The 27054-nt window shown below is 38.5% G+C and overlaps 3 protein-coding genes across 9 annotated transcripts; 1 reads left to right on the top strand and 2 right to left on the bottom strand.

The window, feature by feature from the left end:
• Positions 1–257: 257 nt before the first annotated feature.
• On the top strand, positions 258–3506 carry LOC137727897 (uncharacterized protein At1g01500). 6 transcript variants are annotated; one of them, XM_088677908.1, is made up of 4 exons: positions 427–681; positions 1329–2117; positions 2479–2546; positions 3147–3506. In XM_088677908.1, the coding sequence occupies exons 2-3, from the start codon at positions 1443–1445 to the stop codon at positions 2515–2517; spliced, it is 714 nt and encodes a 237-aa protein (XP_088534034.1). In that variant the 5' UTR covers positions 427–681; positions 1329–1442; the 3' UTR covers positions 2518–2546; positions 3147–3506. The 6 variants fall into 6 exon arrangements, with proteins under 6 accessions (XP_068322860.2, XP_068322862.2, XP_088534034.1 ...); XM_088677910.1 differs by lacking the exon at positions 3147–3506 and adding an exon at positions 2673–2853 and having other exon boundaries at positions 442–681; XM_088677909.1 differs by having other exon boundaries at positions 534–973; positions 2673–3506.
• A 143-nt stretch (positions 3507–3649) lies between these two features.
• Positions 3650–6130, bottom strand: LOC137727896 (BTB/POZ domain-containing protein At1g63850). Of its 2 annotated transcripts, XR_015952356.1 has the most exons (3): positions 4857–6109; positions 4615–4782; positions 3780–4186 (listed from the first exon to the last, which is right to left on the bottom strand). XR_015952356.1 is itself a non-coding variant. In XM_068466758.2 (2 exons), exons 1-2 carry the CDS (start codon positions 6024–6026, stop codon positions 3908–3910), a joined length of 1449 nt encoding a protein of 482 aa, XP_068322859.2. In that variant the 5' UTR covers positions 6027–6130; the 3' UTR covers positions 3650–3907. The 2 variants fall into 2 exon arrangements, 1 of the variants encoding a protein (XP_068322859.2); XM_068466758.2 differs by lacking the exon at positions 4615–4782 and having other exon boundaries at positions 3650–4186; positions 4857–6130.
• Positions 6131–21180: 15050 nt separating this feature from the next.
• LOC137729792 (putative receptor-like serine/threonine-protein kinase At4g34500) lies at positions 21181–25908 on the bottom strand. Its single transcript, XM_068468813.2, has 7 exons — positions 25056–25908; positions 22904–23008; positions 22688–22810; positions 22301–22471; positions 22083–22212; positions 21788–21997; positions 21181–21610 (listed from the first exon to the last, which is right to left on the bottom strand). Exons 1-7 carry the CDS (start codon positions 25613–25615, stop codon positions 21590–21592), a joined length of 1320 nt encoding a protein of 439 aa, XP_068324914.2. The 5' UTR covers positions 25616–25908; the 3' UTR covers positions 21181–21589.
• Positions 25909–27054: the final 1146 nt, after the last annotated feature.

Here is a 27054-nt window from a genome sequence, read left to right on the forward strand (position 1 = left end):
ATATCAAAGAAATGTATAGTGTAACACCACTCTCATAGAGGAGATCTTCTTGTATTGACGAGTCATGTTTTTATTAGATGAGAGCTATTTGTATTGGTGCAATACTATAGTATGCCTAGCAGCCTCGTTTATTAGACGTCGAATATGAATATATAGGGCGAGATAAATGTTTAATGCGTTTTTGTACTAAACAATCGCCGATTTAATTGAATGGATTGAAGCCACTTAAAGCTTCCAAGAAAAAGATGAGGAAATCCAAGTAACGTATGGTTGTATTTTTTCATCATTTGGATATAACAAGATCCTCTAACAGATTCACAAATCAAAAAATAGTTTTGGACGTCCTTTTCATCACGGTAGCACTTGTGAACCAGCGTGCATGCTTTCTCTCTCCCTCTTTTCTCCCAGGATAAGATCTCATCATCTGAGGAAATATCGAATACGTACCGACCCCACTTCTGATAAACAAACACTGATCTTCTCAATCCCAAATCCCCAATTTACAAAACCAAAACTAAAATTAAGAGAAACCCATTGTTCTTTCTCAAATTTGACAACTTGGGTTGGCCTTAATTTCCGTTCAACAATTTTTTTTTTGTTTTATTTTTTGAAGTAGAAGGAAGGGAATAAATCTTCCACTTGTAGCAAGCTTTTAGCTTTATTTCTCTGCTGCTACTGCTTGTAAGTTTCAAAGTTCAATCCTTTGGCTTTGTCTGCATCTCTTTGTATGAACCTCGTTTTGATTTCGATGTGATTTTTGACTAACCTGAGACCCAAAGAATTTCTCAATTTTCTCCAATATTTTAGGGCTTCTGGTTTTTTTCCTTTTTTTTTTTTTTTTTTTGCAATTTTTTTTGCCCATCTTATCCTTTTGTTTTTGCTTTCGTTTGTTTACTTCTTCCTGCTCCTCTTGCTCTGTCATCAATAGCTTTTGGTTCCTCAGTTGAGTTCTTACAGAAAAACTTGCTTATAGGTTGGTTCTGTGCTTCTGTTACTATAAAAAAAATCAATCTCTTTGTTTTAATGATTTCTTGCAGAAAAAAATAGCTTTTATGGTGAGTTTTTGCGGAACAAAAACTTGTTTTTTTTCTTTTTTGCTTCCTCTATATCCTTCTGGAAAATGATTTTGTTCTTGGGAATTGGGTTCTTCTATGTCACTGGTTTTGCTCTTCTCTTCTCTCACAAACAGAAACTTTTTTCGTTTCGAGTAAATTTCTCTTTTCACTTGTCAGTCAGGTTTCTGTTGTTTCCATGTTGCATATATTGCTTTACTTTGATTTCGTTATACCTTTCTCGGCCTTTTCGCTAATTTGATTTTGTTGATATAGATGCAGGTTCTTTATGCTCAGAGGGTTTACATCTACATGGGCTATCTTCATTCATCTGCTCAACTGAGGCAGTGAGGTGGAAGGAGGATTTGGCTGTGGAAAATTGAAACGTTGATGATCATGGGAAATTTGTATGAGGCATCAAATGGCCACATGGTTGTGAGACAATCCAAGGTCTCACTGCCCTGGCTTGATGTAAGAGTCTTTTATGTCAGAATTAGCAAATGTGAGATTGATGATTCCGCTCCGGAGTTCCTCACAGTAGATCACATTCCATTGGATCCTGATACCCTTCTTGAAGTCAATGGTGTTAGAACTAGCATCTATTCAGATGGGGCGACAACCCTTCTTCGAAGGGATAGGTTAGATAAGAAGTCCGAAGAAGCTACATTTGTGAGCACTGACAGTATAAGGATGACTGGAAGGGTGAAGTTTGAGGTTTTTGACAAAGATGTTGTGGTCTTATCTGGCGTTCTAGAACTGTGTAATAGTAATGGTTTCGTTGCGGAAACAGATCATCATGGTCAGAGATGGAGCATGAGTTGTGAATCAGATATAGTTGCAGGCACTGGCTTCTTTAAAGGAAGGCAATTTATGGGGCCAGAGTCTGCTTCACCTTCGATTGAGGTATACATCGCCGGGTCCTTCTCGGGCACTCCAATAATTTTAACGAAGACTTTACAGCTCGGTCTTTGGAAGAAGCATGTGAGGAAAGGGTTGCTGGATTCCATACCAGAGTATGAGGCAACTGAAGACCAGAAAAACAATCCTCCTAGGTTCGCTTTTCAGGTACCTTCTTTCGACTGAGTGTTTTTCATGCTCTTTGTATTTCATGTTTGAGTTTGAGTTGCCTTGCTCTCTGTTATAATAGTGTTTCTTTACCCACGGCCATGTCTGATGCCAATGCCACTCTGCTTATTGCTCGGTGATCCTGCGATTCACCTGTGAAACTTTCTTATTGCATAAGCGCCGAAAAAGTATGTAAATTGTTGCGTGTTAGATCCGCTGGCTAGATAATGAATTGTTGTAGTGGCACAGGCTCATGTTGTGAAGCTAAAGGTCAACAGAACAAAACTCATTTGATCATCTTATATGTTCTCGAGTTGTTTATGTTAGAGATATATGATATTCCTGTGCTTTTTGCTGTCAGCGGATTCTTCGAACTCAAAATTTGCTGATCAATCAATAATCTAACAAGGGGAACGGCTACTATGTTAGGTGATAAGACAATGCTAATCTAGTACCTCAAAGTACACTGAAATTCTCTCTTTCGAGGTCATATTGCGTATCATGCATACCTGCAGTACTGAATTCATTGGTTCTTTTTGAAACCCTTCTGTGCAGCACGGTGGTTAGTTTCTACTAAAAGAAATTCATTCCGTCTCTGTTAAAGATCTTTGTAACGTGCTCTCGTTTTAAGGCCTCCTTTGGTGTCTAGGATTCGACTGGAATGGATTACTAACCAGATTTAGCGTATGTTAAGTAAGAAATGGATTCCAACTTAGAAATGTTGTCTGCGTTGAAGGTAAAAGATGGATTAGTTATACATAGAATAGAATGCATCCATTTTCTCATTCAGCATACATTGAATGTGCGATCCAATCGTTGGCACCAAACGAGCCTTGAGGGTTTTTTATGACGGTCTAATTAAATCTGAATCTTTTCTTACTGTTGTTAACGAGATAGTAGCATTTTATAGAACCTTTCTTCTCTTCAATTACTAGGTACTCTGGTTATTTAGTTCTAGCTGTCAATCTGGTTGGTTATTCATTTCAACTTTTCTTGATCCGAGCATTTCGTTTTGTTTGAACTTGGCAGGAGTCGGAGTACTCGGACTACAAACCGGACAACGGAGAAAACCACTTGTACTCCGGGACCTACTTAGAAGGTGAAGATGGTGAGCTTTCTTGGTTCAATGCCGGTGTGAGAGTGGGTGTTGGGATCGGATTGAGCATCTGCGTTGGAGTAGGGCTAGGAGTCGGGTTGCTCGTACGAACTTACCAAGGCACCACCCGCAACTTTAGACGCCGGCTACCGTAATTCTACTGCAATATTTCATTTCCCCTGGTTGTATTTTTAGCCTCAGTGTTGAACTCCCTAACAATCCCATGTCAGTGGTTTTCTTGTCATATCCCAATACCCTTCTAAAAGTAATGAAGAAGTACGATATTGTTACAAGCCGTCCAGCCTTTCCAGGTTTTATCTCGCGTGCATATTTCCGGCGTATATGACATTGTGACACAGAGCAGGCCCTGAATACACATCAGAATGTAGTAGGTTCATAACAACCAGATTCGGTTCGAAGTTAGCGAACTAACGAGTGCAACACGAAATGTCATTCACACATTATTTGTACGAAAGTGATAATCAGCCTAACAGATGAGAAATTTTCCTACGAGATCAGATATTTTTCCAGGATCCAGTTTTCCATCCACTCGAACTCTGATCATCGTTAATCTATCGAAAGCAAGTTATATATACCTAGTGCAAGTTTTGGCTCTCCACGACAAGCTAATATGCGCAAGTGATTCTTACAAAAGATTCTGAGCTTGTGGGTGAAGCGACTTTGCCACGCGATTTTAACAAAGATTCTCAAGTTGAGGGGAATGAGTCGCACGGCGGAACCAGGTGTTGAACGCAGTGACCAGGTGAGGACAGTCCACATTCCGGGTAGAGAAGCTGAGGCACTGCTGCAGCAACTCCTGTGAATCGGACATGGGCAGTGTCGAGATTATTCTGAGGAATGTCTCTTCCAGATCCAAGTACAGTGGTTTGTTACTAGATGTCAGAGGGGAAGCATTGGTATCTTTACAAACAATCAGAACTGGAAGCCAATCTTTGACAAGCTTCTTCCGAACCTGAAAAAAAACATTATAAACAATCAGCCCTAAGTTAGGACCGTTAGGTTCATCTGTCTGGGCCACGGGTTTTGAAACAGAAAAGGAAAAGAAAACATTTGACCATACAAACGGAAAAGAAAACATTTCAAGCATCCCTCCACACCTTTCTTCTTCCTTTCTATTTCCCTCAATCCAAACATACTAAAACGTAACCCTTTAAAGACTATAGTGTCTGCTGGTTCTGTCAATGCCATAAGATTCACAGTTGAGGTGTTCAGCAGAAATGTAAACAGCCCATTAAGATTTCACTCAATAATCCCACTTTTGAAATGTTTGAAGAAACCCAACATCAAAGTGTATTAGCTCCCGCCTGCCGTGAAAACACAATTTGAAAACTACCGTTCTGCTCCCTTTCCGTCCTCAAACTCAAATGTTGTTCAACTTACCATTAATTTGAAAACTACCCCAAGAACATAAACAGAAAAGTTCCTATGTTGAACAGGTCCCATCAAAATTGAGCAATACACATCAAAATTGCGGCTTCCACGAGTCTAACCGAGCAATGCACCACATGAACAAATCAATGGCCAAACGTAGAACTAACAGAACGACCTCTGTATTCCAACAAAGAACTTCAATTACATGATATTCAGCTACTCTAGCAAGAAAGATGACATGGGAATAATACCTGAGCAGCAACCAAAATGGCTCCAGAAGCGACGGCATTGGCAAGCCTTGAAGTGCAGCGAAGCAAGACGCTAGGTAGCCCCGGCACAATATTCCTCCACGCATCGTCCTGAAAAGCCCTCTGCAAATCGGCAGTGAAAGCAGGCTGCTCGCTCCACTCCTTGACTGCCGAGTCAGCCACTCGGAGCTCGATCATCCTCTCCACGAGCCACACCAGGTGCTTCCCATGGGTCAATGCGGTGTGGAGGTTGAGCCTCTGGATGGCCTCGGTCTCGTCATGGTCGCCACGGACTCCGGGACTCATGTACTCCTCCATGGACTCCTTGACGACCTTGAAGGTGGTCTGAAACGCCCGATCCAGAACCCGCTCGACCAGGTCTCTGGACCCGAAATCCCGGAGCAGCTTCGCGACGAAGGCCTTGACGTACGCCATGTTCGGGTTGTGGGTCACGGCGAGGATGAGACCGTACAGCATCTCCTCGCTCGAATCGGGGCTTCCAGAAACCCTAGCGATGAGGTCTTTGGATTCGTCTTCGCTCAGATGAGGGATTAGAGCGAGCACTCGAGCTTCATCGTCTTGGGTCCAAGGGACGGCCTCCAGGAATCGAAGGCAGAATCGAACGCAATCATCGAAGATGAGCTCCGAAGCCACGGGGAGAAGGTCGAGCGCCGTCGACACAGTGGTTATGGCGGAGGCAAGGTCTGGGGTGTAGAGGAGTTGGAGGAGGGAAATGCGGGCGTCCATGGCGCCGGGGGTCGGTGGGACACGGAGGTTGATCTTGCGAACGGCGTCGTCTTGGGAGTCGGGGTGCTGCCATCGGTCGGACAAGAGGGCGGCGAAGTACTTGCAGCGGAAGAGGGCGTGGGTGTGGAGGTGGAGAACGACGTCATCCTGAGGCTGGGTGGTGGCGGGGGATAGAGACAATGACGTCGCGGAGGGGTCGACGAAGAGGCGGAGAATGACGTCGGCGGAGGAAGGGTCGTCGAAGGAGTAGGGGTTGGTGGGGTCGGGTTTCAGAGTCGAGCTCGGGATTGGGTCGGGATGGGTGGGTCTTTTGGCAGCGGAGCCGCTGATGACGGCTGCGCAAGGGCGGCTGGAACTGCTGCCGGCGGCTGAGCTGGCGGGGTGTACGGCGCGATGCCGCTTTTTGGAGCCGGTACCTGTGACCATACTGGGATTTGGGTGATCCGAGAATCGGGAGCTTTTTGGGGCGAAGGAAATGAAAGAGGCCTATTCTTTCCATAGATTTTAATTCTTTTAAAAAGTATTTGATCGGAATTTTAAATTTTTAAAATTTAATATATATTTAATCAGAATTTTAAAATAGTTTAAAATTTTACGAAATCTAGATGCACTTAATTAAAATTTTAAAGAAATTTATAATATTACAGATCTATTCAATTAGAATTTGGAAAAGTTAAAGAATTAAAAGGAATTTGAGAGATTTTATAGTATATTTTAGAAAATATTAGAATTCTTTACAATTTTTTTATATAATTTAGATTAAACATACGTACCTTTTTAAAATTTGATTAAAGTCTTTCAACCATTAACCACCTCAAGCTAAATTACATGGCATTATTATATTTTTTTAAAATTAAAATAATTTTTGAATTTATTTTTTTATCTGCACGATACACTTAAACTATATTTTCTCTTATTCAAGATATGTTTTTTCGATCACAGTTTTTTTTTTTTTTTTCAATTAGTTGGTGATCAACATAAAAGCTCCCTGTAATTTTTTCAATTTTTTTTGTGATTTTTTTTTTTTTTTTTTTGCTGTTTTTTAAGTATAGTTGTTGACGAATTATTATTAAGTACAATACATTATTTATGTATTATCTGCTAGTACGTTTGAATTTACAAAAATCATTAATTGGTACGTTTATTTGTAATTTTGATACATTTGTTTTAATACATATTATTAATGTCATGCCCCGAACTCGGGGTTGGTGGGACCCCACACCTAGTGCGCGAGTAAAAGTAAAAGTAAAACTATAAACGTAAAACAAAAGTTCTCTTATACAAGTAATTATTACAAAATTCTTACAGAGTGCACAAAAATAAGAAAACTCTTAAATCCCTTGTCTAACCCAAACTTAGCTCGTTTAGCAGCCGTCTTGTCAAATAACTCATCTGAAAAATAAAAGGGTGAGGGGTGAGCAACAACCACGTCGCTCAGTGAGTAGAATATGTAATATGTTAGTCAAGCAATGCCTTTTTAGTCACTATAGAAAATACAATAATAATATCAAATCATTATGCACATAGTGCCATATCACATTATCCCTTTATGTGTTCATTATATCCTTCATAAATAGTAACTCACCACGTGATTCCTATTGGCTATTCTGCCTTAATGTCTCCGTGTGCAGTTTACATTTATATCTCGGATTAATGCAACACTAAAGTTCTCATGCTCCATGAACAATTCCAAATATCCACATATCACAATATTAATAATTCTGAAAGCATTTTTACAAATCCAACATGCTTGACTTCAAATAGAGGTATTTGTAAATAAGTATAATTTGCAACACATTAAATAAATCACTCACCTTGATATTCCTAGCTTTGACAAGATAACCCATCTAACAATCTCCACACACCAAACCCCTAATTTTATCGGATGTTCCTAGATGCTTGCAAAGGATCTTCATTTTCTAATCTTAAAACTTCACAGAAACCTAACCAAAAATGGATTCTCACAGTTAATATTGGTACATTATTTTTATTTTGGTACATTTTATTTTGTACACATTGTGTATTGGTACGTTTACGTTATTCTCAATCCTATTTTCTCTTAACATACTAAAAGAAAAACTTATTTCGGTATGTTTGATTTTGTGGGATTTAAAAAAAATTTAAACTATTTTGGAAAGAAAATATCTTAAATCGTAGATAATTATTGCTAAATTGTAGCATTATTGTGAAAATAAATTGAATCTAACTTTTTTTTTTTAATTACAATTATCTCTAACGGATGAGAGTGTAATTAAAATGCTAGATTATAGGAAATTTGTTACAATATAATGTGCATATAGCACCAAAATTATGACAAAAACAAGTTTAATCAAATCACTAAAAGGCATGGATGTTTGATCTAAAAGATTTAAAACTGAGGCGCCTATATCAAAAGATCCCTATATTTTAAGCATCCACAAATCTCACCTCTCCCCATAAGATTTCGAGGGAATTGAATCAAAATTTTACATGGAATCTCTACAAATCAGTTAAACTCCATAAAAACTCATCAATTTATAAATCCACTAAAATCTCTCAAATTCCTAATTGAATACACCATTCGAAGGATCGGTGTGGGATTTTCAGTACTCTATCACGAGGACTACCCAAGTGTGAAATTTATTTTTTAATCAGGATTTTTATTTAAAGTAGTCTTTTGAGTTGACTATCAGTAAATTTGGATAAAGAAATTTAAAGTTATTACATTATGTTTGGATGAAGAAATTTAAGGTTATTATGGAATTTCAAAATGACAAAAATTGAAATGATGAGATTTTATTTTCTAGAATTTGTGAATTTTCGTGTTTTGTAAACCTAAAAGAACAATGGAATTGAATAAAGAATTTGTTATATTTAAGCTCTCCATCATAGAAATTAGTAAATGACACCTATTTACATGGAATTTAAACTTGGGATTTGGAGGTCCCAAATTTCAAGTTTTTTTCCACGCGGAAATTCTAAATTTCTATGTTTGTGAATCCAAACAAGGGAATTAGTGCATGTCAATTTACAAATTCTAACTTTTATCCAAATTTCAAGTTTATTTCCCTTGCCCAAACATAGTGTAAAAGAACAATGGAATTGAATACGGAATTTGTTATTTTTAAATTCTCAATCATAGAAATTGGGAAATGACACCTATTTACATGGAATTTAAACTTGAGAATTTGACGTCCCAAATTCTAAGTTTTTTTCCACGTAGAAATTCTAAATTTCTATGTTTATGAATAACAAACAAGGGAATTGGTGCATGTCAATTTATAAATTCTAAATTTTACCCAAATTCCAAGTCTATTTCCCTCATCCAAACATAGTGTTAAGGAATTTTAAAATGACGAAAAATTGAAATGACAGAATTTTATTTTTTAAAATTTGTGAATTTTCTTGTTTGGTTAACCTAAAAAAACAAAGCAATTGAATATGAAATTTGTTCTTTTTAAACTCTCAATCATAGAATTTGGAAAATGACACCTATTTACATAGAATTTAAACTTCAGAATTGGAGATTCCAAATTCCAAGGGTTTTTTTCACGTAGAAATTCAAAATTTTTATATTTATAAATCCAAATAAGGGAATTTGTGCATATCAATTTATAAATTGTGACTTTTATCCAAAATCCAAGTTTATTTCTCTCATCCAAACATAGTGTCATTTTGATCATTAAGTTTGAAAAGCAATCAATTTGTTTCGTGACTCGCAGTGAAACATTAATGTAGTTATGTTTTTAGAATTTTTATCGATAACTTTGTTAGTGTGTTAATATGGCACACATACAAGACTCACAAATTCAATAATATGTATGTCATTTAATTTTCCCTCTAAAATGTAGTTATTTTTGTACATGTCACATTTACCATTAATTTGCAATGCATGTTCTTGTTGTTGTTGTGATGTCCCACCAGGGACGGTTCTGAGTTTTCAAATTCAAGGGCAAAATTTCAAATGGTTCTATTTGTAGATTGATTAACAAACATTTATTTACAAACTAATTAATTTTAAAAACAGTGATAAAATGACAGGATTATAATTAAGATAATATAAGTGGACAAAAAGAGGATTACAGCCGAAGGGGAGGAAATCTTGGCGATCTAGAGAACACACCTGAATACATAAATGATGCCAAGATTAAACATCAGAACAAAATAAATTAGAGAACTGTAACTTTACTTGAGAGAACCTTCTAACACTCAAAACCCTAAAATTATACAAAAAATATATTGGGCATTAGATTATCGAAGTTCAATTGTATATTGGGTTTGAGATGGTCTAATACGGATTTCTTATCCAAATAGGATTAAGATTAGTAGTGGGAATATAATAGCACTGAAAAGTTGTGTGTAATGCTCCCACAAAATTGCTGAATTTAGGCTGTCTAATTGCAAAATGTCAAAAATATTTAATAAATTATCTAACCACACTTGAACAGTTTAAACTATATAGGTGATACTAGGAAGGTTATCTACTTAAACATATTTTGTAGACCACACGATAGTTGTGAAATCCTGTCCCCAGAATTTCACTATTCATTACATATCTCGTTATTTAAATTCGTATTTCATGTTTACGTTATCTTTTCTAGTTAATTTTAATTCCATTAATTTTAGGAATTAAATCGATTAGTTATCGGTTTTGAATTTTCGTAATTAATCTTTAAAATTTGTTGACCTTTCGAGGTCACAATTAATGTTTTCAAATAGATCTTGAAACCACGAGCACATAAGCGAAAGCCGTTTGCGAATTTGAGTTTTAACAGTATAATTATGGACATTTGAAGTCGTTTTATTAAACTATAGATTTTAAATTAATTAAAACGCCCACCATGTGGGAATGGTAACCAATCAAAGGTGAGGACCGGCCCAATCAGGTACAAGTTTAAGGGGCCAATCAGAAGTGAGGGAGGGAAATAAGGACCAATTAGGAAGAGAGAGCATTTCCTGTCGACCCGTACACCCACCACCAACCCGATTTGATTCCTGTGATTTTCATCATTTTTTTCCATTGAAATTCATGCATCCACCACCTGCAACCTCTTCCACAATCCCCCATCTACCTTATTCGTCCAAATTTGAGGATTGTTAAGTCCAAAATCGTGTAAAACCGTGCAGGTGATCCGTGGAGTTTTGACAACTATTTCGCTATTCCGTGCAATTACACCACCCATCACCACCCTTAATCTAACCCCCTTAGACCCAGGAACAAAACCCAACTAGTTGTAGGGGCGGCGGAACACCGAGGAAAGAGAATTGAAGCTCACCCATTCTACGGTTTCTGATAGGTGTGAGCCAATTTGGGGTCTTTCCAGGCCAAATTGGACTTGGTCACAGGTATAAAACTTACTCTACTCATCGAGATCTTCATTCTGGTAAAATTTGGTAATTTTTGGAAAAAGTCAAATTTTCCCGCGAATCAGGGCGGCCAACCACTGCTTGCGGCGGCGTTGTCACATCCCAGTCTCGACTCCGCCGTAGCAAGATATTGTCCACTTTGGATCCTGGCCACGGCCTCATAGTTTTGTTTCTAGGAACTCACATGAGAACTTCCCAGTGGATCACCCATCCTAGGACTGCTCTCACCTGAACTCGCTTAACTTCGGAGCTGAGACCCCACCTGACCACCCTAAGCTAAATTTGATGCTCGATGCCATATTTGACATCCAATTAACAAAATTCCATCGTTTGAGTATATTTTTGTTAAGGTCCGCCACTTGAATATTTTGACAAACGACGTTCCGACCATTGGATCGCCACCAAACTTTGAAACGTTATTGTACGTAATATTTAAGGACCTTAGGAACTTACGAATAAAAAAATCTAGTGGTTAGATCTTACAGAGCGAGTGGCGTAGGATCATAGACCCAACCTTTGAGCGAAAGTTCAACTTGTCATAAAATGTTATTGTGAGGAACCTATTAAAGTTGTGGTCATATGAATTATCGAAGAAATTCTAATTGTAGGTTTGTACATTGTTTTAGGCGATGATAGTACATGACATCTTGATTATCGCGCTAGGGTGCATTAGTGCGGACTCCAGGTGAGTGACTTAATATATGTGATATTGTTATTACCTAGAAATCCTCCCATTCTAGTATACTTTGTGGATACATCATGGATTTCTAAATTATGTTTTATGCTAAATAATTATTTTTTAAAGTTTGCCACCGATCTACTTTATGAAATGTTATGTGATTTGCCTATTTGAATTGTTTATGAATTGTGTTTTCAAATTTATATTTAAATGGTTTATTAAACGTGAAGGCAAGTAGAGGACCATGGTCCAGCTTGGTTAATCCGTGATAGGCGATCCTTATATCTTAGGTATGGCCATACGTACTTAAGGATGATAATGCTTAATTAATCCGTGATGGGTGATCACTGCCTAACAGATACGTATGAGTGACTCTACTTGGTTAATCCGCAATCTACTTTATGAAATGTTATGTGATTTGCCTATTTGAATTGTTTATGAATTGTGTTTTCAAATTTATATTTAAATGGTTTATTAAACGTGAAGGCAAGTAGGGGACCATGGTCCAGCTTGGTTAATCTGTGATAGGCGATCCTTATATCTTAGGTATGGCCATACGTACTTAAGGATGATAATGCTTAATTAATCCGTGATGGGTGATCACTGCCTAACAGATACGTATGAGTGACTCTACTTGGTTAATCCGCAATGCGGGGGTCACTACCTACATGGTTTCTCAATGGTGGCTTTGTTTAGTTAATCCGATATGGGAGCCACTTTTTGTTTGGTTACTTATGTAGGCTTCGGCCGAATTGCATCACTCTAACCCTAATTTTTAGTGTTTTTCGTGAACTATAGTTTTGAAACACTGTGTTTTGACTTAGAAAAGCCATTGGATGTCTGGGTGACTCATTCAGAGTTTTCAGCGACTTGATTATGATTTCACAAAGCATGATTCTATACTTGATGTTTATAGATTGTGATTAATGGTCTGTTTTTATTGATTTTCACATACGTTGTATTATTGTCACTCACATGAGCTTTACAGCTTATCCGCATTCTTATTTGCCCAATGCACCATTCCAATGGTGTAGGCACTGATCATACAGGTGACAGGTTTTAGTAGATTTCAAGAAGTCCGTGGGTGGGGTAGCAGTGCAGTTATCAGAGACTCGGAGTGTTAGGTTACCCTTTTATCCTTTCTTGTACTTTATCTTTTGAGACCTTCTTTTGAGCACCTCAGACTTGTTCCTAGTCTAGCGAGGGTTATGCTTCTTTTTGGAATGTACATATTTGTAAATATCTGGTGGATGACCTGGCCACCCTTATAATTATTTTGGTTTATTAATTAAAGTATTTCATTTCGTAACTTATGTCGTATTCAACGAACATTACTTCCCCTTGTCACGTGTCGATTCTCAACGTATGTCGAGATCGGGGCATGACAAGTCTGAGGTTTCCATACCTTAACCTTAAAGTGATGAAGCCTTAGGTGGTGGACCTTAGTTAAGTCGTGTGAATTCGTTTCTTGGATCTCATTTATATGCTTACGCTAAATTCTTCTATGCTCCAGACATGCTATGATGACCCCATATGGAACTACTTAGTCGCTTAGGGATGATGTCCCCAACGAGGGCATTCATGCTTCTGATCAGGAGGCTAGCCACGATTATAATGGACCCGATGATGCTTTTTGGGTCATCGAGGATTTGACACAGTTGATGCAGGCTCATGTTCATGCGACTTATAGTAGAGAGAATCCTTTGTATGAGGAGTTCTATACTCATAAGCCACCTTCATTCGATGGTAGTACTAATATATAGGCAACTGAGTCCTGGATCAATCAGATTGCCAGAGTTTTCACCGTCATGCGATGCTCATCTGAAGAGCAAGTGGATTTTGCGACGTATATGTTAACAAACGAGGCCTATGAGTGGTGGTAGATCAGTCGTCCATTAATAGTAGTTAGGGGACCTCTGACTTGGGAGTGGTTTTAGACAACATTCTTTAAGCAGTGTTTTCCAAAGTCATTCTGAGATGAGTTGGAGGTAAAGTTCGCCACTATTGAGCAAGGTACAGACACATTTGTTGATTATGTGGCCCGTTTTACTCAACTTTACCGTTTCTCTCAGCCTTTTCCTAAGGGTAAGAAAACGAAGAAACTTATATGGGGATTCAAGCCTAGTATTAGGAATCTGTTATCAATCAAGGGATTGCGTTCATTCGCCCAGGTGATCAATCGTGCACGCATAATAGAGATTAATGCATAACTCAATACACAATTAAGTGGAGAGCAGAGGAAAATGACTCGGTCTGAAGGTCATGTATCTGATGCGTTTTCGAGTGGATCCCGAAAGTGCCAGGGATTCTCGTATAGGAGTTCTCTGGGATCATCACATGGAGGACAACAAGGTACTTCTCGTGGAGACTTTCAGGCTATTTCTAGAGGAGGCTCTCAGCTTTCTGCTTGGGCGAGTCATCAGAGTCGTTTTCGAGGAGGTACTCAGAGCGCGTTCAAGCGTGGATCCCAGACTTCTTCTAGGGGACGTTCATAGAGTTTTTCTAAGGGATCTAGTAACCAACCACATAAGACATTTCCACGGATCTACGCTCACTGCGGACGCCAACAATATGACGTATGTAGAGACGGTTCTAAGACTTGTTACCAGTGCGGCGAGATTGGTCACTTCTTTCGTGATTGCCCTTAGACTACTGCTAGTGGCACTGGCAGACTTGCTGCTAGTGTTAGGGGTTCAGTAACATATTCGGTGCAGAGTAGGCCTGTTAGAGCATCTTCAGGCTTAGGCTAGTAGATAACTGGGCAGCAGAGGACATGACAGTAGAGTGGTAGGCAGTTAGGTGAAGGTTCTCAGCGTGTTGAGGCTCAGAGCAGTGGAGCCGGGGCATCTCAGGTAGGTACTCAGCAGGTTGACAGAGTCTGTGCATTATCTACTTTGGAGGCCAAGGCGAAGCCGAACACAGTCACAAGTACTATTCATCTTGATTCACTCCCTGCTAGAGCGTTATTTGACCTTGGGGCTGAGAGCTTATTTATATCAAGTAATTTTGTGAAGTTTTTGGGTAGACCTATAGAGATGATGGATGTGACGTACTCTATTTCCTCACTTTTTTCGGGACCTTATGTTGTTAATCAAGTAGTTCAATCTTGTGAGGCTCGCGTGGGTCAGGGTGAGATGACAGTAGATTTAATGATTCTTTCGATACGATATTTAGATGTTATTATTGGCATAGATTACTTATCCATATATTGCGCGAATTTCGATTGCTTTGAGAAAGTGGTAACCTTTCGACCACCTGGTGGACCTTAGTTTCAATTTAAGAGAGTTCGTAAACCCATTCCAATACCAGTGATGGTATCACCCACTAAGGCTAGACGACTCATGAGACACGAATGTCAGGGTTATCTGGCTCATGTCATAGCCGTTGATCAAGGAAATAGTAAGATTGACGTCATTCTAGTAGTTAAGGAATTCCCCGATATATTACCTGTAAGGTTACCTGGCTTGCCCTCAGTGAGGGAGATTGAGTTCACTATTAACCTTATGCCAGAAACAACACATATTTCTAAGGCTCTATATCAAATGGCACCCTTGGAACTTAGGGAGCTCAAAACGCAGTTACAGGAGTTGTTGGATAAAGTTTTGATTCGACCTAGTGTTTCACCTTGGGGTGCTTCTGTTTTCTTTGTGAAAAATGGATCTATGTGTTTGTGCATCGATTATCATTAGCTTAACAAGGTGACATTATGGAATAAGTGTCCTCTACTGAGGATTGATGACTTGTTTAACTAGCTTCAAAGTGCTCAGTATTTCGGTAAGTTAGATTTGCAAACTGGTTATCATCAGTTAAGGATCCGGGATGAGAACATAGCGAAGACAGCTTTTCGGACTCACTATGTTCATTATGAGTTCTTGGTTCTACTGTCTAGCCTAACTAATGCACCTGCTATGTTCATGGACTTGATGAATCGGGTGTTCCGACCGTTCATTGATCTGTTCGTGGTGGTGTTTATTGATGATATCTTGATTTATTCACAGAGTGCAACTGAACATGAGGAACATCTAACGCTTGTTTTGCAGACTATTAAAGATCAGTAGCTATATGCTAAGCTTAGCAAGTGTGAATTTTGGTTAGATCGTGTTAGATTTCTTAGCCATGTGATTTCACGGGATAGTATCATGGCGGACCCTGCAAAGGTAAAGGCAGTTGTTAGTTGGAGTTGACCTACCACATTGATTGAGATTCGGAGTTTTCTGGGCTTAGCTGGATATTATCGTAGATTTATTGAAGGGTACTCATCATTGGCGTTTATTCTGACGAAACTGACAAGGAAGGATATTGCTTTTGTTTAGGATGACAAGTGTGAAGCTAGTTTTGATAAGCTGAAGAGGAGACTCGTTTCTACACCTATACTTATGCTTCCATCTGGTTCTGGAGGTTTTGTAGTATACACTGATGCGTCCTGTAAGGGATTGGGTTGCGTTCTGACACATCACGGCAAGGTAGTAGCTTATGGTTCTCGCCAACTTAAGCCGCATGAACTTAATTATCCAATCCATGATTTGGAACTAGCTGCTATGGTTTATGCATTAAAGCTTTGGCTACATTATCTTTATGGGGAGTCTTGTGAAATTTACACCGATCATAAGAGCCTCAAGTATATTTTCAGTCAGCGAGAGCTAAATTTGCGACAGAGATATTGGTTAGAGCTGGTGAAAGATTATGACTATCAGATTCTCTATCATCCTGGCAAGGTGAATGTAGTTGTTGATGCCTTGAGTCGGAAACACTTAGCTAGTGTAGCAGCTTTATCACTTCAGGTTGGTCAGTTAACGGAGGATCTTAGGAGAATGGAGATTGAACTGATTGATCAAAGTGGTGATAATCTTCTCACAGATTTTACTGTGCAACTTACGTTGATTGAACGGATTCAAGCATCCCAGATTGAGAGCCCAGAGTTCGTTCGAATCATGGATGATGTACAAGCAGGTACACGGCCCAAGTTTACCATTTCTGACAACGGTGTGCTTCATTTTGAAACTCGACTTTGTGTTTCGAATGTCAGAGATTTACGGAGAGAGGTTATGGAAGAGGCTCATACTTCCACTTTTTCTGTTCACCCTGGAATACAAAGATGTATCGAGATCTTTGTGAGAGTTTTTGGTAGGGAAATATGAAGAAAGAGGTTACTGAGTTCGTCGCACATTATTTGATTTGTCAACAAGTTAAGGCAAAGCATCAATAGCCTGTGAGCTTACTTCAGTCACTCCCTATTCCCGAGTGGAAATAGGAGCATATTACTATGGATTTTGTGACAGGTTTACCGAGGACCTGAGATGGGCATGATTCCATATGGGTTATTGTCGTCCGATTCATGAAGTCCGCTCACTTTCTTGCTGTTAAGAATACATATTCTCTTGAACGACTTGCAAGACTCTTTTTAGATGTGATTGTTAAGTTGCATGGAGTCCTAGTGTCTATTATTTCCAATCGTGACCCCCGTTTCACTTCTCGTTTTTGGGTAGCCTTCATAATGCTATGAAGACTAAGTTGAGTTTCAGCACAGCTTTTCATCCTCAAACCAATCGTCAGTTAGAGCGCACTATTCAAATTTTGGAAGATATGCTTCGAGCATGTGTACTTGATTTGAAAGGTAGCTGGGACTGACATCTATCGTTGATTGAGTTAACGTATAATAACAACTATTAGGCGAGTATTCAGATAGCACCATACGAGGCACTTTATGGGAGAATGTGCAAATCTCCTTTATACTAGGACGAGGTAGAAGAGTTTTGATTACTGGGACCAGAGTTAATACTGATTGTTGCAGAAAAGATTTCCATGATTCGTGCACGTTTATTAGCAACTTAGAGTCGACAACAGAGTTATGCCGATCCCCACAGACGTGAGGTGACATTCGACGTTGGAGAATATGCTTTTCTAAGAGTTTCCTCTATGAAAGGCTTTCTTAGATTCAGACGTAAAGGAAAGCTTAGTCTAAGGTACATTGAGCCGTTTAAGGTCTTGGAAAGAGTGGGCAAGGTTGCATGTCGCCTTGCGCTACGGCCAGAGCTGTCACACATTCACCCAATGTTCCACGTATCTTCACTTCAGTGGTATCGTAGTGACCCGTCTCACGTCATTTCTTATGAGCCTATTCAGGTCAAGGAGAATCTCACTTATGAAGAGTACACCGTTGAAATTATCGATCAGAGAGAGAAAGCTCTCAGCACCAAGACTATTTCATTGGTGCACGTGTTATGGAACAATCATGGTGTGGAGGAGTCGACTTGGGAACTAGAGGATGAGATGTGCCAACACTATCCACATTTGTTTGACTGAGGTGCATTGAGTTTAGGGGACTAAACTTTTTTTAATAAGGGAAAAACGTGAAATCCCGTCCCCAGAATTTCATTATTCATTACGTATCTCATTATTTAAATTCGTGTTTCACGTTTACGTTATCTTTATTAGTTAATTTTAATTCCATTAATTTTAGGAATTAAATCGATTAGTTATCAGGTTTGAATTTTCGTAATTAATCTTTAAAATTCGTTGACCTTTCGAGGTCACAATTAATGTTTTCGAATATATTAAGATTAGTAGTGGGAATATAATAGCATTGAAAAGTTGTCTATAATGCTCCCACAAAATTGCTGAATTTAGGTTGTCTAACTGCAAAATGTCAAAAATATTTAGTAGAATATCTAACCGCACTTGAACAGTTTAAACTATATAAGTGATGCTAGAGAGATTATCTACTTAAACATATTTTGTAGACCACATGATAGTTGTGAAATCCTGTCCCCGAAATTTCACTATTCATTACGTATCTCGTTATTTAAATTCGTATTTCATGTTTACGTTATCTTTATTAGTTAATTTTAATTCCATTAATTTTAAGAATTAAATCGATTAGTTATCGATTTTGAATTTTTTGTAATTACTCTTTAAAATTCGTTGACCTTCCGAGGTCACAATTAATGTTTTCGAATAGATTTCAAAACCACGAGCACATAAGTGAAAGCTATTTGCGAATCTGGGTTTTAACAGTATAGTTATGGACATTTGAAGTCATTTTACTAAACTATAGATTTTAAATTAATTAAAACTCCCACCATGTGGGAATGGTAACCAATCAAAGGTGAGGACCGGCCCAATCAGGCACAAGTTTAAGGGGCCAATCAGAAGTGAGGGAGGGGAATAAGGACCAATTAGGAAGAAAGAGCCATTCCTGTCGACTCGTACACCCACCACTAACCTGGTTTGATTCCAGCGATTTTTGCCATTTTTTCGTTGAAATTCATACATCCACCACCTGCAACCTCTTCCATAATCCCCCATCTACCTTATTCGCCCAGATTTGAGGATTTTTAAGTCCAAAACCGTGTAAATTTGTGCGGGTGACCCATGGAGTTTTAATAGCGATTTCGCCGTTTCGACGAATTACACCACCCATCACCACCCCTAATCTAATCCTCTTGGACCCAGGAACAAGACCCAACCAATTGTACGGGCAGTGGAACACCAAGGAAGGAGAATCGAAACACACCCATTCTAGGGTTTTCGATGGGTGCGAGGCTTTTCCTGGCCAAATTGGACTTGGCCACATGTATAAAACTTACTCTACTCATTGAGATTTTCATTCTGGTAAAATTTGGTAATTTTTGGAAAAAGTCGAACTTTCTGGCTTATTGAGGCGTCAGGCTGCTGCATGCAGCAACACATGGGCCAAGACCCCACCTGACCACCCTAAGCTAAATTTGATGCCCAATTCCATATTTAACATCCAATTAACAAAATTCCATCGTTTAAGTATATTTTTGTTAAGATTCGCCACTTGAATATTTTGACAAACGACGATCCAACCATTGAATCGCCAGCAAACTTTGAAATGTTATTTTATGTAATATTTAAGGACCTTGGGAACTTACGAATAAAAAGTCTAGTGGTTGGATTTTACAAAGCAAGTGGCGTAGGATCAAAGACCCTACCTTTGAGAGACGGTTCAACTTCTCTTAAAATGTTATTGTGAAGAACCTATTGAAGTTGTGGTTATATGAGTTATCAAAGAAATTCTAATTGTAGACTTGTACCTTGTTTTAGGCAATGATAGTATGTGACATCTTGATTATCGTGATAGGGTGCGTTAGCGCGGACTCCAGGTGAGTGACTTTAATATATGTGATATTGTTATTACCTAGAAATCCTCCCATGCTAATATACTTTGTGGATACAACATGGATTTCTAAATTATGTTTTATGCTAAATAATTGTTTTTATAAAGTTTGCCATCAATCTACTTTATGAAATGTTATGTGATTTGCCTATTTGAATTGTTTATGAATTGTGTTTTAAAATATATATTTGAATGGTTTATTAAACACGAGGGCTAGTAGGGGACCATGGTCCTACTTGGTTAATCCGCGAAGGGGGGGTCACCACCTACATGGCTTCTGAGGGGTGGCTTTGCTTGGTTAATCCGCTATGGGGGGCCACTTCCTGTTTGGTTACTTATGTAGGCTTTGGGCGAACTGCGTCACTCTAGCCCTAGTTTTTAGTGTTTTTCGTGAACTATAGTTTTGAGAACCTTGTGTTTTGACTTAGAAAAGTCGTTGGATGTCTAGGTGACTCATTCAGAGTTTTCAGCGACTTGATTATGATTTCATAAAGCATGATTCTATACTTGATGTTTATAGATTGTGATCGATGGTTTGTTTTTATTGATTTTCACATACGTTGTATTATTGTCACTCACATGAGCTTTGCAACTTATCCGGGTTCTTGTTTGCCCGGTGCACCATTCCGATGGTATAGGCACTAATCATACAGGTGACAAATCTTAGTAGATTTTGAGAAGTCCGTGGGTGGGGTAGCAGTGCAGTTATTAGAGACTCGGAGTGTTAGGTTACCCCTTTATCCTCTCTTGTTCCTAGTCTAGCAAGAGTTGTGCTTCTTTTTGGAGTGTACATATTTGTAAAAATCTGGTGGAGGACCTAGCCACCCTCATAATTATTTTGGTTTATCAGTTAAAGTACTTCATTCCGTAACTTATGCCATATTCAACGAACGTTACTTCCCCTTGTCATGTGTTGATTTTCGATGTATGTCGGGATTGAGGCGTGACAATAGTGGTGACTGTTGTTACATTAATCATCATCCGCCACGTGAAGGATGGATCTGCACTTCATCAATTCCCGGACAGCTTAAGCTTTTTCGGGTAAAGATTGGCTAACAATGTCTAGTACTGTTGCCACTGGCCAGCCCCCTCATGGGTACCCTTCTTCCTTTCTTGCAACGCAATAACATCCTATTAGAGTTTGCTCCCTTGTTCCTTTGTGGACACTGATCCGTCGGTAGGTAAATAATGCAACAAACACTGACATGAACGGCAAGTCATGGTACCAATAATTATGCATGGAACCAACAGAGGGACTGCCTTGCAATGTTGGTGACAGCAGATAGCACTCATAGCAGCAGGGAGCAACAATATTTGGGTTGTCTTTCTGAGTACTTCTGAATCCACAGGGATGCTAAATGGAGAGACTCGAAATCCCCGAAGTCCGTCTCAAAAGCTACTTTACTCAAACTACATTTAGTAAAAAGTAGTCGGATTTCATCCGAAACTGATAAGGAAATGAAGATTCTTAACAGACCTTACATATTAAAATACCACATAAGCACGTATTTACAAGCTCATCTATAAGTATGGTGCTGAACATATCAACAGAATCTATCAGACCAGGAAAGAGAAATTAGAAATTTATATACGCACACATTCAATGCTTGTAAGTTCTTTTCTGTAGTTACTAACGGAGGATCATGGTGTGCATGGCGCCTCAGAACTGCCATTTATCGGCCAAAAAATTTATCATCTCCACCTCAATCTTCGTTACTAAAACACACCCCACCCCCCCCCCCCCCCCGCCGGGCGGCGGCGGGGCATACTTGGCTGTATATTGAACATTACTGGATGCAGCTGCACGGGAAAGGGAGAGGATTTTTATCGAGCTGATCGTGTTTCCTGCAAACATAAACGGAAAACTGAGGAAGCTGAAATTGCAGAAAACATAAATTGAGGGGATGATGGTGCTTCCGTGGTCTTAATGTTGAACAAATAACAATCTGGCAAGAAACTTGTCAAAAATAGTACGCGAGTTATCTGCAGTGCATCTATAAAGTACCAAACACAAGGACTTACTGAACGAAAAGGGAAGTCATCTGCCTCAAGCATATGAACAATTTGCCCCATTTTCGGTCGCTTATGGACATCTAGATCTATACATCGGAGACAAACCAGCAATACTCGCTTCATGGCTCTTGGAGGGGGCTGAACTCCAATCAGAGGATCAACAACATCCTCTCCACGGCGACTTTGGATCATTCCTTTAAACCAATCAACCAGGTTCATCTGATATACAGCAACTGTAAACAGTTATGATACTGATGCAATGCTTCTATAGGAAGAACTGAAGAAGAGGAGAAATTAGTTTTACCTCTCCTGCTGGTTTGGAATAGTCAATTGGGTTTCTTCCTGTAATTATCTCCATTAGTAGAACTCCGAAACTATATACATCACTCCCCTCGTTAAGCATACCTGTGCTTGCATATTCTGGAGCTACATATCTACAGAAAATTATAGCAAAGAATCACTATAACAAAGCCTTGATAATGCATCATGGTAGTTATCATTAGGATTTGAGAATAAACTAACCCAAATGTCCCCATAACGCGTGTAGTCACATAGCTTGCCTCCGATCCTAAGAGCTTGGCCAGACCAAAATCTGATACTTTTGCGTTCCACTTTCTATCCAGAAGAATGTTACTGGATTTTATATCACGGTGCACCACCTTGGGTTCTAACCCTTCATGCAAATAGGCCAGCCTGCCAGAGAAACAAGGATCATAAGTTGATCTGAAGCAGACGGATGAAAAGTATTCTCGTAGCGATATAAAGGAAATCATGAGAATGACAAATCTTTTACACGTTTTCGTTGTACGACTGCTAGACTAATTAACCCTCACGTTGGATTCACTTTCTTTTATTTAAAAAGAAGGGAAGAACAAGTGAAATGAACAAGGAGAAGCAAAATTATCTCACCCTTTTGCTGTCCCGATGGCGATTTTCATACGAATATCCCAGGTCAGAGGGCTGACAGGCCCAACATCGCCGTGCAACCATTGCTCCAAGTTGCCGTTGTCAATGTACTCGTACACAAGCATCCTGCAGATCAATAAAAGTCCCCATGGGCATGTTAGAGGAGAAAAGAGGTTCATCGATCTCAGTTCCCTAAAGGATAAGATAATGAAGTTCTACCTTTGAGCACCTTCTGCACAATAACCAATTAGACCCACCAAGTTCTTATGCTTTACTTTCCCAATGGCTTCGACTTCCACCTTAAACTCGTTCTCTGCCTGACCCCTATGCATCAGATGACAAGCAGCGATGAGTTTCGAGTTGACAAAAATATAATACGAATACGGAATTCAAATCAGCAGACGAGATATATAATTTTACAGGCAACTGTTTTTCCTCTTGCTCCTAGTAGCTTTCTTCGGTATATGCATTAACATCAGCATATGTTTTTACCAAGCAATATTCTAACCTAATTCTAACTTACGAAGACATAAATTCGAATTTGAATGCAAAAGTGCAGACACTACCTAAGCAAATTGCTCTAATCCACAAATATAACACTAGGGATTTGGATCCTCTCCGGATTCTCATTATAAGGATCTTAGAGATCAAATCATCGCAGCCGCTCACCAAACTTCCTATGGTCACAAATCATTATGCAATGTAGATAGGATTAAAAATTCAAATGATTTATTGCCGCATATATGTGGTGAACGAGTACAATGAATTAATCTTAGGATCCTCACAACGATAGGGATCCAAATCACAACGATGACAAAGTAATGTTTGGTCAATCAAAAGTGAAAACAAATTTCGTGTGAAGATCAGACAAAGTAATGAGACATTGGAAGTCCAGAAAGCAAGAGGTAACAGGTCATAATTTGTTTTGGAATATAACTAATAAAAATAAAAAAAGAAAGGAAGAATAAAATTGAGAAAAGCACAAAGGGCGTCTCTTTTACTTTATTTTATTTTATCAAAAGATAAGCATGTCAGTCAAACTCTGGTCTACAAACTGTGACTATTAATATTATTTTACAAGTTCAAAAAGTATATTATACAACGTCTATATCATTGATGTGACATAATACATAGAGAATAATTAAAAAATAAAATATTATGTACACCAGAACTCCCACGTAATAAGAAAAAGAAAAGCAAATCAACGCAATTGTTTCCGTTTCTCCTTTTTTAACAAATTTAGTTTATGACAAAAAAAAGACAACAAATTTAGTTAATAAAATGTTATTGTGACTATATTTTAAATCAATCATACATTCTTATACAACAATATAAAATAGATATTAGTGTTCAATTAGCTTGAAATACCACTATAAGAGCATATCTAAGGAGATATCAAAATGTCTAACTCAGCAATAATGGTAAAAAAAGACAACAGTAATGTTTTGCAACCGAGAAGTCAAATTTGATGTAGCATAACATAGAATAACATATTTCCTCCCTTGCTACCAAATTTGACAGTAGCTTCAAATTTATTTAAGTTTTATTGGTTCAAGGTTTGCCATTTTGTTTCTTTCCATTACCAATGCAATGTTTAAATATCTTTATACATTTTCTTTCATTATCAACGCAAAGAAAATAAATATGAATTTTTAGTTTATATCTAAGATTTGACATGTTGAGTGGAGAATAAAATTTAAAATATATCAAAATGTCACATAAGTTGTCAAATTTAAATTTTATACTTAAAATTTGACATGTCTAAAAGAGATGTTCTAATAACTTCCTGTTATGATTTTGTCTCCATCAGCACGAAACTTACATAGAACAAGCTACACACGTACTCTTGTGCAACAGACATAAATAAACACATCTTTAGACGTAAGTTTTAAGCCACAAGGACCACCACCGCTCCTTAGTCCCACTTTGGAGATTTTAAATTAAATATATTAAAAAAAACAAATATACCATAAAATAATTATTAACTGTTGACCACGAAAAACATGAATGAGGATCCCAGGATCCTTTTTGTAAGGATTCTCAAGTCCGTTCATTGTATATCATGCGATCAGTTTTGATCAGTTTATGTATAATTTTAAATAAAAATATTTTTACTGCACGATGTACGATAAACAAACACGATTTGAGATTTCTCAAGATTTTCGTAAGGTTCGAAAAACATTATTGAGTAGAGAGCTTAGAAGGCACTTGGATTGGATCTTAATCCTAATCACAATAATAACCAGACACATGTGTATCATTTTCCTTAAGTAATCCCCTATTTATTTAATTGTTTGCACAGAAAATAGTTTCATGAAATAAAAAAAAATGGAAATAATAGTTTTTACACTGAGTAATAAAATTCACGTACTTGTTGTTCAGAAGGTTCTTGACGGCCACGACAGATCCGTCCTGCAGCTCGCCGCTGTAGACGATGCCGTATCCTCCTTCTCCAATTACGTTCTCTGGAGAAAACCCGCGTGTCGCGATATCCAGCTCCTTCAAGCTGTACCACCGGCCCCACCCGATGTTATGCGGGCCCGACCCGTCACTTTCCAACCCGCTCCGGTTCCCTTTCCCTCTTTCGATGTCAACGATCTCCGTCACCTCCAGCGGAGCCTCCTTCAACTTTTCATTTCCGATTTTTCTCTCGCCATTGTAGGCGGCGCGTGGACTCGGTTCCTTGATCTCGGCGATCTCCTTGGAGACGAGGGGGATTGAGCCGGAGCTGTGCTTCACGCGCATCTTGCGTTTTCGGGAGGCTCGAGTTATACGGAGGCAGAGGAAGATGAGAAGGGCGGCTGCGAGGAGGCAGAGGACGAGGATGGCTATAACAGCGTAGAGTTTGAGGTTGAATAATGGGGTTTTAGCGGTGATCTTGTGGGAGAGGGAGTTGTTTGAGGCTTCGGTTGTCTCTCCGAGAACCGCCATTGTTACCGGCAAGCGAGGTTGATGGAGAATTTGAGGTGTGAATTTTATCCACAGAGAGAGGTGGTGGGAGTGTTTGTTGGGCTTGATGGGAAATATCTTGAAGTTAAAGTTCAGTCAGCAATTTAGACGTTGGAGGATTTTGCATTGAGAGAGAGACAGAGAGAGAGAGGAGAGAAGGAGAGCGGTTTCAACGGAAACAAAAGCGAAAGCAAAAGGTTGAGGGGAAGGGAAGAAAGTAAAAGATTAGAGAGACAAAAAAAAAGCATAAAAAAAGAGAAAGAGGAAGAAGGAGTAGTTAGATTTTGGGTTTGGTATGTGAGGTTACTACAGAACTGCCACAGCAGTTGTGGGGTACAGGCAGCCAATTCACAATGAGTTTTAGGCCCGATTGTTAGGAGTACATGATTCCATTCCCTTCTAATCTCTCGTATTTTTCTCTCTTTTATTTAAATGATTATGATTAAATAATGTTAGTATTTTATACTGATTATTTTATAAAGAAATAAAGATAAAAAGGAAAGTGTGAAAGGAGGGAAGGGAAGGAGAGGAGAGAGTAATGCTAGGGAAACAAAATTTATAGACTAAAATTGTAAACTAAATGATGTGTCACCAATAAGATTTGAGCACGTTTATCAACGTTTACGTAATGATCTAATCATCAACTTTTATATTATTTAGTTTACAAAACTTAGTCTACAAATTTAGTCTCTCTAACATTACTCGGGGAGAAAACTATGAAGAGAGAGAATCCTACTCCTATTTGTTAAGCGGACTATGTTAAACTGGATTAGTTTTAAAAATTAAATTGAATTAACTTGATATAAATTAAGCAATGTAAGAATAATTAAGCGTTTTACACAAAACCGAACTAAAGACACAAACTAAACAGTAAATTGTTAATCCCCAAAAAAGAAACATTCAAAGTGCCCTCCTAATCCTTTAATTATTTTATCAAATATACTATTTCCATTTCTATTAGAGAAATCGTACAAATAGATAGTATGTATAACATTACTTTTTTATTATTTTTTAAACAGTTATTGATATGTTCAACAATGACATCACGATACTATATCGACCCTTCTTTCTTTAATAAAATTAAGGACAAGGATTGTCTGCCCTCCCGTGCCTTCCTGTTTTGTCTAGTCATGGTTAAGCTACGTCAACATTTTTTTTTTTATATAGATAATAAGACAATAATGAATAGTAATATAAAATGTTGACGTGACTTAACCGTGACCACACAAACAGGAGGGCATGGAAGGGCACCGAAAGTGGGAGGGCACCGAAAGTGGGAGGGCAAAGAATCCTTGCCCTAAAATTAAACCCCCCATCAACTACAGGTTGGTCAAGCGTATAGCCAAAAAGGTTTGAAATTCCCAATCAAAGCTCAAGCTTTCACGGATGCATCTCTTGTAGCTCCGGCTTTGGTTTAGGAT

This window comes from Pyrus communis, chromosome 10 (genome assembly GCF_041283825.1).
Source record: "Pyrus communis isolate YQ-2024b chromosome 10, ASM4128382v1, whole genome shotgun sequence".
Classification (NCBI taxonomy): Eukaryota; Viridiplantae; Streptophyta; class Magnoliopsida; order Rosales; family Rosaceae; genus Pyrus; species Pyrus communis.

Excerpts from the sequence above, each read along its gene's own strand:
- LOC137727896 (XM_068466758.2), bottom strand. The coding sequence starts at position 6,026 with ATGGTCACAGGTACCGGCTCCAAAAAGCGGCATCGCGCCGTACACCCC. Across the intron at positions 4,187-4,856 it reads CCATTTTGGTTGCTGCTCAG|GTTCGGAAGAAGCTTGTCAA; the intron begins GTATTATTCCCA and ends GTTTTTTTTCAG.
- LOC137727897 (XM_068466759.2), top strand. The coding sequence starts at position 1,443 with ATGATCATGGGAAATTTGTATGAGGCATCAAATGGCCACATGGTTGTG. Across the intron at positions 2,118-3,146 it reads CTCCTAGGTTCGCTTTTCAG|GAGTCGGAGTACTCGGACTA; the intron begins GTACCTTCTTTC and ends TGAACTTGGCAG.
- LOC137729792 (XM_068468813.2), bottom strand. The coding sequence starts at position 25,615 with ATGGCGGTTCTCGGAGAGACAACCGAAGCCTCAAACAACTCCCTCTCC. Across the intron at positions 23,009-25,055 it reads AAGAACCTTCTGAACAACAA|GGGTCAGGCAGAGAACGAGT; the intron begins GTACGTGAATTT and ends TCTGATGCATAG. Across the intron at positions 22,213-22,300 it reads CGCGTTATGGGGACATTTGG|ATATGTAGCTCCAGAATATG; the intron begins GTTAGTTTATTC and ends AATTTTCTGTAG.